The sequence below is a fragment of the Strongylocentrotus purpuratus genome, unplaced genomic scaffold (genome assembly GCF_000002235.5).
Source record: "Strongylocentrotus purpuratus isolate Spur 01 unplaced genomic scaffold, Spur_5.0 spur5_scaffold_1, whole genome shotgun sequence".
Lineage (NCBI taxonomy): Eukaryota > Metazoa > Echinodermata > Echinoidea > Camarodonta > Strongylocentrotidae > Strongylocentrotus > Strongylocentrotus purpuratus.
In genome coordinates this window covers 5997717-6019810 of record NW_022145594.1, presented here as the reverse complement: position 1 = coordinate 6019810, position 22094 = coordinate 5997717, and the positions used below count along the sequence as shown (strand labels likewise).

Sequence of the window (22094 nt, the reverse complement as noted above, 5' to 3'; positions counted from 1 at the left end):
TGAATTCATAATTATCTCATTAATCCTATTACATCTACTAACTGCATCCTATTGTTTATGACAATCAGAATGCATGGCAAATAAAGGGTTAACCAGGTACATCGTAAACAGAGAACAGATCATGACATTGGATTTAAAAAAACTGCATAATATACGCACCTTTAATTGTCACGTTAAATATGCACAGTTTTTGTCGTTCAAATGTGCGTATTTCACATTTATATTCTCTTGCATCCTCCAGGGAGACGTTCTCTACAGTGAACGAGCTGGTACTATAGCTGTTTTGGACATTAAGAATATTGTCATAAGAATCCATACAGCTGCCATTGGTCTCCAAAATACATTTAAAGATAAGTGTGTCATTGAAGCCGCCGATTATGAACCACTTAATGTAAATAGGCTTTAAATTTGGGTGTCCATCGCATCTCATCTCCAAATTTTCTCCAACGAAAACCGTCCTCTCCACGTAGGAATCCGTCAGGCACACTAGATTCAAAATCAATAAAACGTGAACAAAGTTGGTTATTTAAGAATTACCCCGTTTAAAGATTATCTCGGGAGAACCCAAAATTATATCTTGCGTTTGATCCTCAGTATTAAGCTTTCGTCAGGGTGGTATCTATCGTGGGCGGAAATCTCTATTTAAACGTGCAGAAAATACATGTAAATTCTCTGACAAGGAAAAAAAACAATGAAGAAGGGAAAGTCATAGAATATTTTGTTATGTCTCTCTTCCTATCTGTCTACAGACAAACAATAAAGTAAAGAAAACAAGGTATCTATACCTATTTTGGCCTGTAAGATTTCCCCTCCCCTTATTAATGCTATAAGTCTCAAGATTTGTCCATCATGTTTATCGACATCGAAAACCTTTTGAACCCTTTGTTATTGGTATTGCCAGATCAAATGATTACTATAAATATTCATAATTTAGCATAATTTTTATTTTTCAGGATTTAGGTCCACCCAATTGCCTTTTCACATTAAATACTCTACCTTTAAATAATCATTTAATTGCAGGCTATGACAATCGGCCCACTAGACTGCACCTTGCTTACAGTAGAAATACAAAGATAATTTACAGTACCACATCAAACGCGAAGACAAGATTAAAATAAGTTATAGGAAAAACATATATATATACTAACTGCACATAATACGATATTTTTACGTTTTAAAATCATGTATGATTGCTCTCAAAGGAACATCACACTATGAACATGACGACAAAGAAAGCGGACAAAATATACAGTTCCTCAGTTAGACAAAGGAACATCCCTTCACTGCTATTATGTAAAAAGGTAAATATGCATGTGACACCTGTTCTACACATTTGTACATAATAGCAGTGAAGGAATGATCCTTTGTTTACCTGAGAACTGTATATTTTGTCCGCTTTCTTTGTCAGTCATGTTCATAGTGTCATTGATAAGGTTAGAATTCGAAAGAATAACTTACATTTTATATAAACGGAACAAATTAGCCATACTGAATACAAACGTATGTCCATAGCGATCAGAGTGTCCTTTACAATGGTTCACGACGTCTGAGGGGTCAATGTGTTTGGAGCGTAAAACAAGGTTATAAGAGTTTCCAAAATAACTGGCAAACGATAATTAATTGCATATGTAAGCATGCTGGCGCTGTTGAATATTCGAACTCTGTATACTTCAGTTTTGTATATACCTGACATGAGAGCCAAAGAGAACTATTTTAATCACTAAAGCTGGATAAATATGGCACGGGTATGAAAGTGCTTTTGAAACTATTACTCTGTTGATAGCTTTTGTTCTAGCGTATTGTATTTCAAGGAATAAAATCTTGTATGGATAGTAACATAGGTGTACCCATGATTTTTCAAATGTAAACGGTATTTTTGGATGCCTTTTTAGTAGAAAAGTTATGTGGTGAACACATAAAACGGTTCAAACCTAACCCTCTCAGTATGCCAAAGGATAGTAAATTGTGTTTTCATATTATAGACTTAGATTTAGGAGGTCAAAAGCAATATTTGAACGAAAGAACCTTTTCCATGTTAATATTCTACAGTTTTACCTTTGTTAGCAGCTGTCGATATCAGGTATTTAACATATGTAAGATCAAGTGCATATTTAACTGCATGAACTCCTTGTGGAAAGAATAACATGTTTTTTTCCCTCAAGTATTGAACTTGATTACTTCTTGTTTTGATTTGTTTGTATTATTTTCCAAAGAATTAATTTTGAGAGTGAATTATATGAACTGGAAAAAACAGAAATATGAAAGGGTACTTGTTTTTGTGTTTGTGTGGGTAAGTTTTGGTATAAATAGATTTCCTTTTCCTATCAGAGTGGACGTGAGGGAGGAACCCGGAATGATTAAGAAAAATGAAGAAAAATAGATATAATAATGATTTTATTATTACAGGTTTTCAATTACTGTTTTCCAAAATTAACTACACATAGGCATATTTAAAGAATTTCGTTTTATGTTATCACTAGCCTAGTATTTGTTAAAGCCCCACTGTCCTACTTGCTCCCTCTATATATAAAACTTCCCCAATCGGTGACTGTTGGTCCCCCACGAGCCTCTTTTTCTTATGTTAGTTGAGAGCTGAGTTAATGAGATAGCCATCCTGTCAGTGACCTCGCTGTGTGGTCTAATCCTTTCTGGCCCAGTAGTGTTGACAGTCTTTAAATAACCACCCCCCCCCCCCGTTAAGATAATGCAAACAAAATCCCCCCCCCCAAAAAAAAAAAAAAACAACAAACAAACAAACAAACAAACAAAGAAAATGAAATAAAAATAAATCATAAATAATATATATATATATATATATATATATATATATATGAATTAGAAAATAATGAAGCTGATTCAAAAGAATATCAACATTTAATAGCGATGATAAAATCATTAATATACATTTTTAAAAGGGTATTTTGTTTAAATACATTGTAAAAAAGAATCCCAGGCAAGAAAATGACGGTAATGACCCTGGGTCCAGTGAATAGCACGACGAGACACAATGCGCCCTTGCCTAAGCTAGGTCTTCAAAATAAGCAAAAGAAACAAAGCAGAGCATGTAGGTTGACGTATTTTACCAATCAGAACGCTCTATTATCACATCGAAAAATTTGCCTACTTCCAACTATCATTAATTAAAATTCGCTTGATTTTTTATTTTGGATTCCTGACTCTATTAGAGTGTAAAATACAATAAATGTGGTATCATTGTAAAAAAGAAATACCTAAGCTTTATATTGATTATGATATCTTTGTGAGGCAAGAATGGTTTCTATGTGGAAATCAGCCCTTCTCTTCAGATAGATCTATCGTCAAAAAAAAATCGCACTTTCCAGAAAAAATATCTGTTCCAAAAATATATCTAATATGATTTTCATATGTGCAATGTCTTATCTGTAAAATAAGACCTATTTCATGAGAAATGAACAATTAAAAGGGCAAAAACTGCCGATCGGAAAGACCGTCTGCACAACTCATTACGTAGGCAAGTCACGTACATTTGTGTATACGTGCTGAATGATATAGAGGGTTTTCGCACCGGCTGCGGACTGGCTGTTAAGCACTTATCTTTAGATTGATAAATTATGTTATATTAATGAAGAGTATATAAATATTAGTGTATTAAGAGTAACCAATTGATAAATGTGTAATATTTTCAAACATTTTAGTCATGGTGCAGATGATGAGTGAAAATCTGAATTTGTTATTATTCGAACAGCTTTTTTGTTTGTTTTAATAGTTCAATCTTTGCTAAATGGGTCTTATTTGTATAAAGGGGTCTTATATGTATTACCCCAGATATGACTGCAGTTATAAGGTAATATAAGATAAGTGTATTATATACTATGAGCATATATTTAGGCATTATATACTTAAGCCTAGATAATATTCCAACATTCTTTGATATTGTATTACATAGTTGAGATAAATTATATGTGTGTTCCAGTTTAAATATTCATTAAGAATTACACCAAGAAATTAAACATTATGTAGTCTTTTTATTGTTATGTTTGCTATATGTACATCATCTAAGTTATCAGGAATCTTCCTGTTCCTTGTTCTACAAATAACATCATTGTTTTTGGCAATATTTAAGGATGATTTAGTACATTGAAACCAACTATTTATCTTTTTGAACTCGATATTTATGGATTCAATAACATGCGTTATAGCTTTATGAAAAACAACTGCACAGGTATCATCAGCTAGCAAACAATGAAAATTTAATTATTTTGGATTAGTTTATAATATCATTAATATACACAAGGAACGGGAGGGGGCCTAACACTGATCCTCGAGGTGCACCATAGCTATTCAACTGCGTAGATGATTCAAAACCATTGATTACCACATATTGAGTTCTATTGGTCAAATAATTTTCAAACCAAGTAAATGCATTGCCTCTTACACCATAAAAATAAAGTTTCTGTAAAAGTATATGGTGATCAATGGTGTCAAATGTTTTACACAGGTCAATCAATGTGCCTACACAATATTCTCCATGTTCAATATTATCTAAAATAGGCTGAAATAAATATAAAACTGCAAGATCAGTTGAATGTTTTTTCTAAAACCATATTGTTCACTAATCAGAATATTATGTAGCTGTAGAAATGAATAAAGTCTCTTATTAGGGTGATCATACTGCCTGTGCACACAGTCTGCCCCGCGAACACACACACACACACACACACACAACAGTAGTCAGTTGGTAGAAATAGCAATTTTAGTAAAAAAAAAAAAATTAAACTAAACAATATTTTAAAATTTTATTTCACATATATTTCAAGCATACCTTTAACTACAATTCTGTGTATATAGGCATGTGGGAAATGCGTTAAATAATTTAATTAGAATATTGTCTTTTCAGCCATGTGTGACATGGCCCGCTGATTGCCCATTGACTTGCATTGTTATTCTGCGTAGTGAAAAAGCACCTCAATGTACAAAACTCTCCTACAAAAAATGCAATATCCTCATGTGTTTCACTCATTGAATCATTTGTTTGTGTACATTCAAGGTAGCCACAACTGTACTGGTGTCACCAAACTTTTTTTAATCTAAAATTCAGTCCCTGTGGAATGTTATGGCCTGTTGAATAATTTCTCGGAAAAATGTCATAAATCCTCAAATATTACATCTTTTAAAAAGAAAAATATATTGTGATGTAGCTGAAAGTCTTCAAATTCTTATCATTTGATCGGTTTTTCTGAATAATTTGTGAAACACATCAGGAAATAGCTGTGACGGTGATCCAAGTAATTTCCATCGCCATATTTTATTGGCATTGCACAAATATTTGGAATTTAATGTTAATATTTGGTGTAAATATGATCTATAAATATATGATTGTTAAAATGCGAACAAAATGAACAGTTTGACTTTCCTATATATATATATATATATATATATATATATAGCTGAAATGACCTAATTTGCATTTTTGATGAATATTCATGATTTTTTATTTGTTAATAATAATAATCATAATATGAACAATTTACAAAGCGCTTGTGACAAAAGTTTTAAAGCGCCGTACATGTTCACAAATCAAAATTACCGCAAACAAAAAATCCATATTACTAATGGAATTAACATTACTAAAATTACCACGAAAACAAAATGTGACTAACATAACTTAACAAATTATCATTACTTAAATTAACAAAAAGATCAAACATTACTAACGAAATTAACAAAACCATGTAAATTCCTTGGAAATTAACAAATTATATCATTATATCAGAAATAGCAATAATTTGAAAAGACATAATGAAGGCATGGTAATATTTATTCGAACTTACTTTATAGTTATTTGGGTTGCTTTTGGAATAGCTACGTTTTTAGATTGTTTTTGAAAATGTCAATGGTGGGTGAGTCCTGCATATAGGCGGGGAGAGTGTTCCAAAGAGTGGGGGCACAGACTGAGAAGGCCCTGTCACCATAGCGGCTGTGGGTGCGAGGAACAAGTGCGAGCTGGGTCTGGATGATGATCTAAGGCTCATGCCGGTAGTCTTTTTGGGTGAGATCAGTTCAATCAGGTATGACGGTGCGCGATGATGGATGATGTTGAACTTGACGAGAAGGATTTTGAATTGGATACGTTGGGGAATTAAGAGCCAATGTAGGGTGCGGATGACTGGAGTGATGTGGTCGGGCTTTCTGGTGCGAGTGAAAATATATTTTCATACCTGTCTGATATACATAGGTTTCACTGATGTATCATGTTCGGTTTTGATTGGATTGCATATGCGCATATTAATTAGGCGGACTTGGTTATTTTCACAACTCTTTCATATCTGCAGATTCGCAAAAATGGCAAAAATGACTTATTTTGTTGGCTTCTGTTATCAAAACAGTAATAGATATATGAATTTTCTGGGTTTTTTACCACAAAGATGATATTTTAGTGTCTGATAATTAAGTAATATTGACTGCCTTCTGGGCAATACGACATATATCGCCCGAACCGAAGGTGAGGGTGATATATGACAAGTCGTATTGCCCTGAATTAGGCAGTCAATATTACTATTATTAACCACATCAGACATCTAGAGCAAACAAGAAACTCTTACTATCTTATACTCTTAAATTATGTTGGCTACACAGGGTTTCCTAGCATTAGAAGTTGCAAAAACATTGTCAAACCAGCACTGTTCATCCAGTGTTTGACAGATTTTCGAAACACTGCAAACAGTTTGCCTAGGGTTTGATTGTTACGTCACAATAGAGTTGGCGCAAAGTGCGCATTTTTTTTATACACGATGCGCGATGTAAATTACAGTAGCTGATGCGCGATGTAAATTACAACTGGCTCTATATTTACCGTGTTTACATAGTAGGCGGTGTCACACAGAAAAATCCCGACCCATCTTGAATAAACCAGATTTTAGAAATCTAGTTTTTTTCATTTGAGTCGGTGACAGACAGGCTACGAATAATCCGGATAACTAAAATCCGGATTTTTGATGGGCCATTACGCACGCGCCGTTTAGGGAGATAAGCATTGTGACATTACACGTTCAATCGAAAGTATGCGCCGTTTAGGTAGATAAGCATTGTGACATCACACGTTCAATCGAAAGTATATGCGCCGTTTAGGTAAATAAGCATTGTGACATCACACATTTAAATGCGCGCATTTAAATGTGTGATGTCACAATGCTTATTAAAAGGGATTATTTCAACATTGATGTCAGACAGAAAAATCCCTTCAAAAAACCCTTGAAAAATCCTTTCAAGAGAGAATTATCTTGCTTCATATGACGTTTTTTAAAGGGACTTTTGAAGGAATTTTTGAAGGGATAATTGATGTCAGACAGCCAAAAGAGGATAATTAAAAACCGGATATTTAAAATCTGGATTTTTGGCCTCTGTGTGACACCGCCTAGTGATCCGCCTCGAGGATTGAAAGCCGCGAGGGGGTTGAAGCAGGCCCCCCAAGCTCCGCCATTTTGTCCGGATCCATTAGAAGCCAAAATAAGCCCCTTGCATAATTCATGAGCTTTATGAATTATGCATTCTGTAGGATGCTCCCCGCGAAAAGTGTACTGGAATGATGTTCACTAGATGGTAAAAGACAATGCGCGTATCAGCGTAATTGGAGAGGTCAAATAATCTACTGTACGGAATTATGGGTAATTTATTCATCACGCTGCGCGCTAGCAACGCAAGTGATTCAGCGAATCAGCATGGATTATTCTGATGCGATCACCGTTAGGTGAAATACGCGCTCGAACGTGTATTATCGATCACCAGTAAAACAGCTGGTGTACCCAGGATGCATCTGGGAAGTGGACCTTAAAGTTCCAATCGTTGTTGTGTTGTTTGAGTTTTAATGGCATGGATCATTCATTTATGAATATTTACGCCAACTAATTTAAACATTATTACACCTCTACTTATTAATATTCCAGCATTAGATTTTTCTGAAAATCTCTTTATTGACCAAAAAATGATAATAAACATCCATTTTCAACACATTATCTGGCTATGATTATACATTTTAAATATGCCGATGTATTAAGTTTCCTTATTTTAGACAAACAAATTATGTGGCACAGTAGATGGATTTTCCCCATCCACTCTCATCGTGACCTTAAAAATTCCCTTTCTCTCTCTTTCTCCATCTTTCGAAAAATATCGTCTGCAAGTTGTGTTCTCTTTACTGAACAACCTGTTACAATTCCTTTCTGTCTCACTTTCAGTCGTACTTGTTATTACCACTCATTTGCATGCACTCGCTATCAACTACGATCGACCATTTTATATTCACTCCATTACCCTCCACATTTCACTTGGATTCTATTCACTTCTCCTTTTTGCAGCCTTTGCAGGAGCTTTGAACATTTTTAACGTAGAGACCATGCAGAGAGATCGGAAAGTATGTTAATCATTTTATTCAAATGTTCCAACTTGAAAAAAGGGAAGTGAACATTAATTGTTTAATTTCATCTTGACATAAATGATTTCTTTTTTTGAAAGACAATTGAATTTAACACTGAAAATTTTGAATTGGCCGGGTTGCCTGCCACCCCCCCCCCCCCCCCGGCCCTAAAGAAAATCAACAACAGCCCAAAAGTGGTACCAGGGTTTTAGTTAGGAAGCCCATGTCCTGCATAATTTTTATTTTAAAGAATAATTTCTCTTTTTTTTATTAATTTAACATTGGTATAGGCCTACTGTTAATTTCACTTGGAAACCATCCCTTTCCCTTAACAATAAACACTGCAATCATACTTATATTATTACTTCTAGCAACATAAATGCTATAATTCAAAATGTTTCACTTTCTAAATCCTTCTAATATAAACATATGATAAATATAATATTGTTTACACTTTTGCAACCAGTTACATTATGTACATGGTCCATGTAGAAACAGCACCAGGAAGAGGATTGCAAGCCCACCCCCCCCCCTGTTTTCTTAAGTTAAGAAGTATCAAAACATGATTCTATAAAAAAAAAATAGTAGTTTGGATACGAAAGGCAATGATGAAATGGCAGTCTGTCTATGTCTTTCTATATTTAATGCATTTAGAGGGTTGACTTTCAAACCTTCTTACATACAATACTTGAAGCAGCATTATACTGCAATAATGTAATACTCTACAAATCCTCTAAAATTCAGAAGTCCATAGAGGTAAATGAATTTCAACATGTATAATTATAATTAAAATATCATTGATTAATTCAATCTTTGATATAGACTGGTAGATCTTTATCACTCAAATTTCAAGGAGAATCTTTCGACCCAGTCCTCCTATAAGATGGTAGTTGACATTGTTAAAATGTTAATGTTTATTCATTGATGATTAGTTATCTTTAATTATTTGAAAGTTGACATGATGATAAATTCATTAGCTTTATTGAATGTGGTATTCTACAAACATATAATACAAATAATAAATAAATATCATGTAAATATTCAAGTTTAAACCCATCTCTACTGTCCTCTTTCATTATATGAGGGTGGCATCTTCAAGACGTAGTCCCATGTAGATGTCTCCTGCATTCATCAATAAAGTTGTAGCCTAGTTTTCAGAAGAAAGGGCTGTAATGATAACCCGATAGCCCGCATCTCTAGATATAGTGATTCTGTCAATATATGTTCTTTGTTCCTCTCCTGGGTTTGTAATCAGCATGCCTTCATCATCCACTGTAGAGAAGCATCATCCTACATAAGAGAAAACAATGTAGGTACTTCAATTAAAAAGTGATAATAATACATACATATCAACCATAATACATCCTATAAACAGACTTTCATTAATCTTATGTTGTGTTCTTCTTCATCTTCATTGCTCAAGAAGTGAAAGGACCACTTACAAAAAAAAGTAATGAGGGGTCCTGTGTATACCCTACATGTATGATCATTATTATTATGTAGTGCTTTGAATGTGCATTAGACATCGTTCTTCTACACACAGGACCTCCTGTAAATAAGGACAAATCCCTTTATAAACAAAGAAAGGGAAGAACTAGAATAAATTATATACCTCACTTAAGAAATCCAGCCATCTGATTGGTCGAAATTGCATTCATAAACTTTAACTATTCCTGTAAAATTCCCGGTAAAATAAAACCCATGTAATAGTTTTTAAAAAATAGTTCTAAAATCCCAGTTACCATGGTTTCTGGGAAAATAGTTCAGTCTTGGTGAAATACCCATAGGTTCACGTGTTAAAAAAAGGTCTGAGCGATCGAGGATACCGTACAGTGTACGTGTGCGATGAATTGGTCGGTAATTTCAATACAATTGAATCTTGATCGATCTTACCGACAATTTTATCTTGCATTGTTGATAAGAAGACGAAAATAAACTTCCAAAAACAACATCTGCCGATAGATCTTGATCTAAGTTCGTGCCAATTGCAAAAGTAAAAGAAGGGCCCGTTTAATGGAGCTACCGCGAAGCATCCAGCATGCGAAGCCGTTTTCAATCCATTTTAATGTATACATCAGAGAAAACTACATGGTATGTAATAAATGCGCGATGGCCGAGCGGTCTAAGGCTGTGATTATAGTCACATCATCGTTGGTACGCTAGAGATCGTATCCCATCTTCGACAAACAAAAAATATTCTTATTTTTTATTTTTTAGTCTACTCTCAAAGATACACTCATAAAAAACAACCGTGCAGATAAAAGGTGGTGTCATAAGTTGACTCCTTTTTTTTTTTGGCATATAAAAGTATTAATGACTGCTTTAATATTCGAGAATTAGTTGTTTTTATACGCTCTCGGGAAGGTTACAATTTGGCTATTGCCCTCGGCACGCCTCGGGCAATAGCACAATTCTAACCTTCCCTTGAGCGTATAAAAACAACTATTTCTCTCAAAGCAGTTATTAATACTATAATATCCCCTCCACTATATACACCTGCAACATAAACTTAGTTCCATTTCCTTTTTAATGAATGAATAGGTGGTCGTTTAATATTTGTGTGCTAAATATCCTGAAAATTTTACCTGCATGGGACTTTCAGCTTCATCTTGCAAATATAAGAAATGTTGTAATGTCTACTCATCAGTTAACTCCTTCCAGCTCTTCATCAGTTTCAATCTGTTGGAACAAAAAGAAAACAAAATTAATATGACAATCAAGGCGTCCCTTTCTCCTTAACAAAATAAGAATATATCTAGCATGAAAGCTTTTTTTCATGTTCTGGTTGGCCTTAATTTTAATATGGTGTGGAAATCAACCTTCCAATTTAATGGACCACAGTACAAATTAAAATTAAATGGAAGATGTAACTTGTGCCTCAAAAATGGGCTTTATACGGCCTTTACATATAAAGTAGTCTTAAGGCCCGGTCCCACTGCACTTACGAATGCAAAGAGGATGTAAAACGTAAAAAATCTTGCCACCCGTTGGAAAACGCTATGCATCCGTTGTGTACTCATTGCATACGTGTTTCATACGCTCTATCCATCGAGCATCCGTCCACTGTGATTTCATCCGCGCAAAAAGTTTTGAGCTGCACAAAACTTTCAGAACGGATGAACTTCCGCCGTATACGATGTAAATCCGCGACAAATACGAGCAACAAACGTTCTATGTCCGTTATCATCCGTTAAACGTCCGCTGTATCCTCTCTGGATCCCCTGGGCATCCTCGCAACTCACATCCGCTGCAGCTGAAAACGGAAAGAGGGAGGAAAGATAAGGTACATGGAACGTCTATACACCGTTAGTAGCATGGAAATAGAAAGGATGTAAGCGTATGCATCTCGTATATAAAGTATTCGAAGCTGTAATCCACTTCCATCCGCTTTCATCCGCTAGGCTTCCAAAGAACATCCGTTTAACATACCCGCTACATACTACACACGTCCGTTATTTTCCGTTCTGTTTTCGCCAATTTTGTCCATTTCTGGAGCGGATGAAAACGGATGGAGCCACCCCCGAAATTTTGCTCGTCCGCTGTGTCCTTTATGCATACGTTTTGTGTCCATCGGCCAGTGGGACCGGGCCTTTAAGTAGAATTGGTTTATTAAGACGAGAAGAAGTGGACTACATAAGTAAACATAATTGTGGACTAGGGGTCTTCTCTTACACAAACAAAAAGATTTATTTGTATGTTTTTCTGGAACCCCCCCCCCCCCCCCACCCTCTTTTTTTGAGTGTTGATTTTTTTTTTAATAAAAAAACAAACAAACAAACAATCATAATGGATGACCTAAAAAAGATGACTCCCCCCCCCCAAAGTCCTCTTAACTCCCCCCCCCCCCCAAAAAAAAGTCCTCTTACCCCCCCCCCCCCCCCCCCCCCGCCTATTCAGCGGCTGGCTGGGTCGTTGCGAAGTTTTTGGCCCGATTTCAAAATGTTAACCCCCCCCCCCCCCTTGAAAAAATCCTGCGTACGCCACTGATAGCTTGGGTCTAGATCTAGATCTATATCGAGTACTAGTAGTAGGCCTAGGTCTAGACTCTAGTATAAATAATGACAACTTGACAAGCACGCTGGACCCACACAAAATCTAAATATTAAATAAACAAATCCTAGTGTTGATGTTTATTAAATATATTTTATTAATAAGTTTCAGGTTTAGATCTACATCTAAATGAATAGGATTTGGAGTTGTTTGATTATCAATGGTCACAGATAATTTTGGTCGAAATAAAGATGACACGCACCGCGTACCGATGATGCAACTGAGCGAACGGATGGCACCGATATTGATAAGTAAAGCCATCAGAGTCCACATCTACTAAAGATTTTAACAAGAATTAATCTACTTGGATTATCAAAAAAATCATGCCTCGTAGATTATTTTAAGGTGTAACGTTAAATCTAGATTTAAATTAAAACGGTGATTGGTGAATTAGATTCATGATGACGATCAAATCTGAAATAAAACTTGATTAGAAAGTTTGATCTTGATGCAAATGAGCACCGAAATTCCCCGGGGTGGGCCTGCCGGAACCCCGGGGCCCTAACTGGAGTACGAGGGTGAAATGACGGCAAACCGCAGTCAAACTACTTCATGGCGATGAAAATCAAAGTGCAATTTCAAGAGCAATATTTAAAGGGATCGTTTAACAATGTTAAATCTGAGATACACGGCCCTACGTGTCATCAGTGTCTGTGATATGGTGTAATTTTGAAGCCCTAAAAAAATCTCGCTTCAAAATGATCAAGAAGTGCCTCAAAAAAGTAAAAATCTTTGAGTGACCGGTTTTACCATACTCGTTTTCCCCAATAGACTGTAGTGTTATGAAAACCGTCAGGCGAACGGTTTTCAAAATTTGTAATTCCAATCATAAATATCTTGATAATCGGACAGGCGATCGGCTTGTAAAAGTAATGGGGTTCCTGACTGACCTAAAGGTTTTTAATTATCATTGCATCATGAGCTAAATCCAGAATTTCGTTTCAGAATCTGAGACAAAGTTACCGGATCCCTTTAACTAGTCTTTTCCAAAAAAATCTGTTGAGAACTGTCTCTAAATGTAACGAAATTACCGTACATCACGAAGACTATTGCAGCTTTTTCAAAATTAATGACTAAATTCAATTAATCTACTCATATTTCAATCAATTACTCACCCATTCTCAATGAACTATCTCTTTTCACTTTGTGCGAGTGTAGTAGCGTCGTGCATAAATCTGCATAATTAAAGTGACGCAATGAGGTCAAATATATTATCCGGTTTCTTAAACGACACTATCGATAAAATACATATTCATGAGGCACTTATCCAATCAAAAAGCCGCCTCAGGCGCTTATTTTGTCTTCAAATGATCCAAAAGAGGCGGAGCCTAATCCCATTCGTCTGCATGGTTTCCGCGCGTGCTGCTTTCCGTCTAGTAATTATATTTAAACGTCTTTGGGTTGAAGCCTCTAAAGCGCGCAAATGTGAAAAAAGGCGGCTTCAACCCTCGAGCCGGACGGATCACAATGACGTCACAATGCGGGGAATTGGACCTACGTCAGCTTCAGCTGGGGGTCCAGTAACATATATGCGCGGCCTATTTATACTTTTAAGGTTGCGCTTAAAGGGGCATGTTCCCCGTATTCCAGAGGGCGTTCAAAATATGTACCCGATGGCGGACGGTGCTAGCTGCCTATTGACACCACCAGAATACGGCCCTTACGCAGATGGCATGTTCCGAATGCTCGCACAATGCCGATTATCGCATACATGTGCCGAAGTCATACCAATCGCAGTTCGGCTCTAAGATTCAGCTGCTGTTTCCACCCACTTTCGTGACGTCACTATCGGCAGCGATCAGCTGGCTTGGCGAAGGCAGGCCAGGCCGCGCGTACTTTGATTGACAGCTGTATGCAAATGAGAAGTCGATCTTCGGAACCAAGATGGCGATGACTAGAGCAGCGATAACTACACTGGCGGGAACGTGCCCCTTTAAAGGAAAGCTATGCGCGCATATCAGTAGGCCTACTACCATTTTCATTGGCTGCTCACGTCGCACAGTGGGCCAGAACCGCCTCAAAGTGTGCCAAAATTAATTTCTCATTGAAGAAGGTTAATGAAGTTCCTGGTTATTGTATCTATTTTCAAACCCATAGAATTCGATGGGAGTATTTTCAAATCCGTGTGACGTCATCAAAATACTGTATTCTGATTGGACAAGGCAAATATGCATTGTAATACATAGACAGATTCATATTACACTGATTAGTGGAACTTATAAGAGGTTTCTGGACCTAAAAAACACAATTGGAGCATTTTCAAATTTCTCTGACGTCTTTAAAATACTGTTTTCTAATTGGACAAGGCAAGTATTCATTGTAACGCATAGACTGATTCATATTATACTGATTAGTGGAAGTTATAAGGGGTTTCTGGACCTAAGAAACACTATTAGAGCATTTTAAAATTTCTCTCACGTCATTAAAATACAGTTTTCTGATTGGAAAAGGCTAAAATACATTGTAACACATAGACAGATTCATATGACACTGACTAGGGAAACTTTTTAGGAGTTAAATTTCTCTCTATAAAAGTGTCCGGCATCAACTATTTTTAGTCCACTATTTTCGTATTTACAAACTACCTGTTTTCTTTTTTTATTGTATCGGCTTTCCCTTTCCATATGAATTTAAAGAATGAGACATCGATTGATTTCAGAGGATGTTCAAAGGGATTTGGAATATAATCAAATAAATGATTATGATTTAAAAATATGAAATACCCTTGAACGTTTTAAACGTTTTTGCCATATCTCTATGTATGGGACCTTCTGCTTCTCATTACGAGTCACTGTCTGCAGAATCATTGTCTTGAATGAACGAATTTTTAGCTGGACGTCCCACATTGGATGCGCCCTGTGACGTGCCTGGCAAGTCTGAAGTTGGCTCTGTTTCTGTCCCGGTATCTGTGCTGTTTTGCTGTGCAAGAAATGTTTCTACTTCAGTATTGAATGTCAATGTCTGATTAAGCCAGTCCTCGTTTTCTTTCATGAAATATTCCTGGTAACGACCACACTTGTTCTATTTCTCTCGCATACGATACAGAAAGCGTCCAATAGTCTTTGACAAACTCTCGAGAAGTTTTTGTGGGATGTTTGACTTGTTACCCACATTATGATATGCACATAATGCATCAATGGATGTTTCGGATGCCAGTTTGATGTCTGAAATGAAGCCAGCTGAATGCACAGCATGAAAAAGCTGTCTTCTTAATACCGCCATCGTTTATTTCAATCCAAGTTCTCCTAGAATGATACCATATATGATTGCGAATTGCATCAACGTGTGAAAGCAATATACACTACGCTATACGCTCTACGCTCACGTAACCGTTGCCATGGTTACGCGGACGAGCGTTGAATCGGCTGTGCGTAAACGTAAACAGTACAAATGTGTACCAATTATGCCTAATAATAACCGATGAACGTGAGGAGGAAAAACGCCTGCACATGCAGTGTTGCGCATTCTGGCAAAAAAAAAATACCATACATGAAAAGCTTAGGTTTGGGCGGACATTTTGAGTTTAACATCACTGCGGGAATCGGCCGGAATCCTAATAAACATGCTATTTTTATATAAAAATTGCAATTTTTTTTCCCTTTTTTGTGAAAATAAATGCTCATTTTTCCCAAAATGAAGCTTCCATAAATTTGGTCATTGTATTTTCTAATTGGGTTACCAATAGACAAGAAGTGCACGCAGTATCAAGTTGATTGCTTTTCCCTTCATAAATTCTCAACACCTATTGTAAAGTTGCCTCTTTCATTTTTTTTGGAGCAACATATAGATTCTCCCATGTTCGCAGGGGTATATGAGACTTTTAAAACTCGCTGAATATTAAAATATGGGTGGAAAAATATTCTTTAGAATGTTTTCTTCCCCAAGCGAATGAAAAAAATTCACATTCGCCAATTTTGAATTTTGGCACACTTTGAGGCGATTCTGGCCCACTGTGCGTTAGCCCACATGGCTTCAACCCTCGAGGCGGATCAGATCCCGTTTACACGACATAAAATTGCAGGGTTGAAGCTGCGAGGTGGATTGAGACCTGCAATTCTGGTGGATTCAAGGGGCGGCTTCAACCCGGCTTCAATCCTCACTGGGATCCCGTTTTACACACATAAAACTGCAGGCTTCAACCCGGCTTCAATCCCCTCGCGGCTTCAACCCGGCTTCAACCCTCGATGCGGATCACTGTGTAAACACGGTAATTATTGCTCACTAGTTAAACACGCATTTTGCCATTGATTTTTCAGAGCAGGCTAAAATATTTGTTCATTGGTTTACTGTATAACCATATTGACCGGCAAAGTACACACAAAATCCCATTGACTTTTCTGAGCGGGCTAAAATATTGTAATTTTGTTGGCTTATCCATCAAACCTTGAGGGCAATGGCATTTAAAAAATTGCCCTGCTCAGATGTCTGATACGGTTAATAATTTAATTTATTATTTGTGTCCAAGAAAGTGATGAATTTAGTTGTCAACTTTGTCGAATTTTGCCATTTTTGCCATTTTGACCATTTCTGGCAGGTTTTTCGGTAATTTTGCGATTTCAAAAAAATGGTATAAAATCACAACGCATTGACCAATTTATTTATTTTTTTTATTTTTTTTTGTTGTTGAAGCTTTCATAAAGGTTGATCATTTGGAATCATCAAACAATATGTGTTTGTTTTACTTAGTTTCGGTGTGCTATACCTACTCTTATGAATAGGTCTTTCAAGTAACTTTGCAAAGATTGGTAGTACTGGTGTAGGTTTGTAATTAGTCATTTCACTTTTATTACCTTTTTTTAAATATAGGAATAAATGTAGATACTTTCAGTTCATTTCATTTTTTCATTTCATTTCATTTATTTTCCACATTAAAAACCAGAAGAATATACAAAGTAAGAAAATGCATTTTATACATTTGACACATAGAGCAAATGAAAAACAGATACATAAGCATAACAATGGAAATCTACATCAGTTAACAAACATCAACATTAAAATATAAAGAGGTGAGTAATGTAGATGGGGCTAGAAAAAGCGAAGCTTATCGAGTCTAGCCCCGGTAGCAATGAAGGGGAAGTCCACCCTGAGAATGTGTGTGGCCAAGTAAAGGCGGAGTAAACCCATCCTCAGGGTGGACTCTCCCTTCAAATGTCTGGTTTTATAATTAGATTAAATTGACCCGATGAAAACATAATTGCGATTTGAAACATAATAATAATTATTTTTGAGATTGATATGACTATTTAAAATTGCAGAGGTATTTTTTATATTTCAATTTAAATTGTCGTAATGATGCGGATTGTTTGAGACTGTCATCTAAAGCAGACCATGTAAGGTAACCCTGGTACTTGACACTTCTTTGGCCAGTAGCAGGTCTGTAATAAATGCAAATTCTTGGAGTTTCGGGTGTTATAACAATGTACATCATTGTTGCATCTAAACCAGTTTTGAAGAGAGTTTGGTAATAGTCCCTTTTCAGACCTGTACATAAATTATCCCAGTTGTAACCTACCTAATTGATATACAGTCAAAACCCTTAAGTGTTTAAAGATATTTTTGGTATAGGCCAAATAATGAGACTTGGCAACTATGCGTAATACACGTTTTTGCAACAAATGTAAACGATTAAACAAGGTATTTGATGCATTTATCTATTGCATATTCCTATATTGTAAATGGGGTAGAATTAATGAATTGTATAGTAAAAGCAGTACTTTTGACGGTAATACAAATTTCGGTTTTGACAAAACTCCAGTAATTCTCGAGATCTTCAATGCAATATCATTAATATGTAAAGACCATGATAACTTGTCATCAATATTAATTCCCAAGAAGCGGGCACTATGCACTTGCTTTAAGGGCTCTAGTGAATCAACAAACTTAAGAGTAAGTAAGTTCTTATCATATTGTTTATTCAATGGTGCAAAATGCATACACTTTGTTTTCTCAATGTTTATCCTTAACCCATTCACTTTGTACCAAATATTAACCTTTTGTATTTCTTTATTCATATTATGAACAAGAGTATCTAGTTTCTTCTCGCTTAAAGAGACATTGGTATCGTCTGCAAAAATAATGTATGACAAAGTTGAGGAAACATTTGGCAAATCGTTTATATATAGAATAAACAACAGTGGCCCGATTATTGACCCTTAGGGCACTCCACATACAAGTTCTTTTTTCAAATGAAGTTGCATTAACATAAACAAAATATTGTTTTCTTTCCTTTTAAAAATCCTTTATCATCAGGTATAACTCCATAAAAAAAAAAGACTGAGTAACGGTAGTAGTTAGTGGTTCTACAAAGAGATTCATACAGCTTTTAAGAACACGGGGTGATAAATCACTAGAGCAGCATGACTATGATGGATTTAAAGTAGAGCATATTTTAAAAACTTCATAGACCGACGTAGGATTAAGAAACATTGAATTTACCGAATTATCATAATCGATATCCTTGTTTCATTTGAAGAAATATAGTAATTGAAATGGAATTCAATCATGAAATGTTTAAAAGGCGCACCATTTATACAGTCATCACAAAAATTACTTTGCATAGATTGTCCCAGGCATTCACCACAAATATCACACTTCATCAATATTCTCACGACAACTAAATACCATAAAAAATAACACACAGGGGGAATTGAGCCTAAGTATACTATATACACGGAGTTGGAACCACTTAAGCCTTGAACCAAAATGCATGACCCTACAGAGGATTTTTTTCCTGTTGGGGACCGGGGGAAATGTAATGAATTATTGATAATTTATTGCATTTTCATTGTTTGTTTGTTTGTATTTGTACCATAGCCCCCGCTGCGTACAGTCGTGATTCAGTGGCTAAGCAATGGCCTTCTTACTGTGAGGCCCCGGGATCAAAAGCGTGTCGATCAGCTAATTGAGAAAATTAAAAGTTGATATATATTTAAATGAGCAAACAGGCAAACATTGATTATAACTATATCGAAAGATCTTCTACTACCACAATACCAGACCCTTTCAATCTTCTACGATTTTTTACCATTTGGAATTTGGATCTGTGTGAAACAAATTTGACAATAATTGGTGGTGGGCGGGAATTGGAAGGACTGTAACTTGAGTGGTATTTATCTTGTGAGAAACGAGATCGGATCCGGAGTAACGATCAATGCATTCGATCTTTAGATCAACTCCAATTCGCTTGGCGATGTTAATCGGACCTGCAGAAGAACAGCCTTTGGCTGAAGTTGGTGACTTGCAAATATACGAAATGAGAGTAAACTGAACATGGTTGGTGTCTCTCCAGGGGATGACTTGACTCCAAGGAGCCGTATGCTGTTGCGGCTCGAGTACTGGTCGATATGGTCTAGCCTGGCTTCTAAATCCTTCATCTACTGTAGTGGTTTCCAATGTCGCTTCAAGTCCACGTATTTTTCCTGGAGGAGCTTCGTATCAATGGTTACCTCCAGGTCTTCTCATCCAAGATATCACTAATCGCGTTTTGGTATAAGACTGCCGTTACTTCATTATAGCACTCTCGACTGCTTTTTCAACAATTGACTGTAAGTGATCCCAGTCCTGATCAGGACTGAAGTTGTCATCACATATGCGAGAAGATAACGGGGTAGCTAAACTTCCTTTCCCCACATTACAAGAGGGCGGGGTGTTTGGCGTTCATCACCCCACCAGCGATGAATAGTTTGATTTTAGACGTGGACGCAGAGCTTCTTTTTTTTTACCCTACATGTACATTATGTTGCAAAAGAACAGCAGTTAAAAAATACACATGTAGGAGTAGGACTGGAGTAGGATTTAATACTACTTTACTAGACTAAAATAGGTGATGAGTCTTCACCAGCAACAATTAACACAGGTAGGACTGCTGCAGTAGGACTCAAGTAGTCTGAAAGAGTGCAGACAAGCAGGGGTACTTCTAATTGTGAAGTACTGGTGTCCATTTGAATAGCCTCAATCGAATTGAGTGGGCATCTACTGCTAACAACATATTTCCCATAAATGGGCCAGCACAGTCCACATGCATTCTTGACCAAGGCTTCTCTGGTCAAGGCCATGGGTTGAGTGGAGTCACTGGTGGGTTGCGGCGATGGTCTTGACACTGACAAAACGATTTGACGGTGTCCTCTAGTCGCTTATCCATCCCTGGCCACCACACATAGCTACGGGCCACTTCTTTCATGCGAGTAACCCCAGGGTTACCTTCATGAAGTTGGCGTAGGATAACATCACGTAGGACAACATCTACTCTGGATACCCACAACACAACTTCACTATCTGTATTTAACTCGTTCCAGCGACTGTAGTATGGCTTCAACGTTTCTTCCTTGTATGCTCCTGCCCAACCCTTTTGAAGAAGTTGATACACATTTGAAAGGATTGGATATCGCCTATAGTAATGGTAGCAATCTGCTTCAATGTAACTGGAGAACCATCAATGTACTCCAGTAAGGAGATGATATCTCCTAGTACAGGTACCAAGCTTGGAGCTCATCCACTGGTAGACGACTAAGGGCATCCGCATTCTGTTGCGTTCATCCCGATTTGTACATCCCGGTCGTATGCTGCCAGGGTCAGTGCCCAACGCTGAACCCTTTTAGAAGCCATCTGCGAAATCCCCTTTGCTTCACCGAAGATTCCTTGCAGAGGATTATGATATGTCAAAATTCTGAACTTGCGTCCGTTCAGATATTTATGGAATGTCCTTACTCAATACCTAATTGCAAAACCTTCTTTGTCTAGCTGAGAGTAACGCAGTTCAGCCTTAGACAATGTTATTGATGTAAAGTTGATTGGTATTTCCTCACAGTTGTCCATTTGATGAGACAGCACAACCCCTACCCCATAGGGTGAAGCATCACATGAAACACCAACGGTTTTTAGGTTCATAGTGTACAAGACTTATGATGTGAGATGTAACTGCTTTGATTCCTTGTATTAGCCTTCTCTTGCTTTCTTGTTAACTTCCGGCCATAGTAATTCAGCAGACCTAAGTAGACATTTACCTCTGACACATTTGATGGGCTGGGAGTATCTCGTACTGCCTGAACCTTGTTCTCAACAGGATGAAGACCTTGCGCGTCTATGTTATAGCCCAGATAGACCACTTCTGTTGTACCAAACACGCACTTTTCCCGTTTCAAACGCACTCTAGCTTCTTGGAAGCGATGAAGTACTCTTTCCAAGCTCTCTTCATGCTTGGTCTGTGTTTCACCTGACACAAGAATGTCGTCCAGATAGGCTACCACACCTGGAAGACCCTGCAAAGGCATAGACTTCTGAAAGATCCCTGGCGCTGAAGAAATTCCAAAAGAAAGCATGTTGTATCTGAAAAGCTAATATGAGTATTTATTGTTGAATACTCCTTAGAACTTTCCTGTATTAAAATAGACTTACTAGTAGGATATGACATGTCAAGAGTCGTGAAGATTTTGCCCCCTCCAACCTGGGCAAAAAAGTTATCAATCAACGGGAGTGGGTATCTGTCAACCTTTGCTGCTTGGTTGACCGTCATCTTGCAGTCTCCACATACTCGGATAGTACCATCAGATTTCACTACGGGGACAATTGGGGCTGCCCGATCTGCAAACTCGACCCGAGTGATGATTCCTGCAGCTTGCAGTCTGTGAAGTTCCTTTTCTACTGTCTCTCTCAT

The 22094-nt window shown here is 36.9% G+C and overlaps 1 protein-coding gene and 1 long non-coding RNA gene across 2 annotated transcripts; both read right to left on the bottom strand.

The window, feature by feature from the left end:
• Positions 1-9614: 9614 nt before the first annotated feature.
• On the bottom strand, positions 9615-13573 carry LOC105444862. Its single transcript, XR_004062872.1, has 3 exons — positions 13558-13573; positions 10978-11071; positions 9615-9682 (listed from the first exon to the last, which is right to left on the bottom strand). It is a non-coding gene; the product is annotated as an uncharacterized LOC105444862 (long non-coding RNA).
• A 6913-nt stretch (positions 13574-20486) lies between these two features.
• On the bottom strand, positions 20487-22094 carry LOC100894003 (uncharacterized protein K02A2.6-like). The gene is made up of 3 exons (XM_003726912.1): positions 21836-22094; positions 21445-21734; positions 20487-20786 (listed from the first exon to the last, which is right to left on the bottom strand). Exons 1-3 carry the CDS (start codon positions 22092-22094, stop codon positions 20487-20489), a joined length of 849 nt encoding a protein of 282 aa, XP_003726960.1.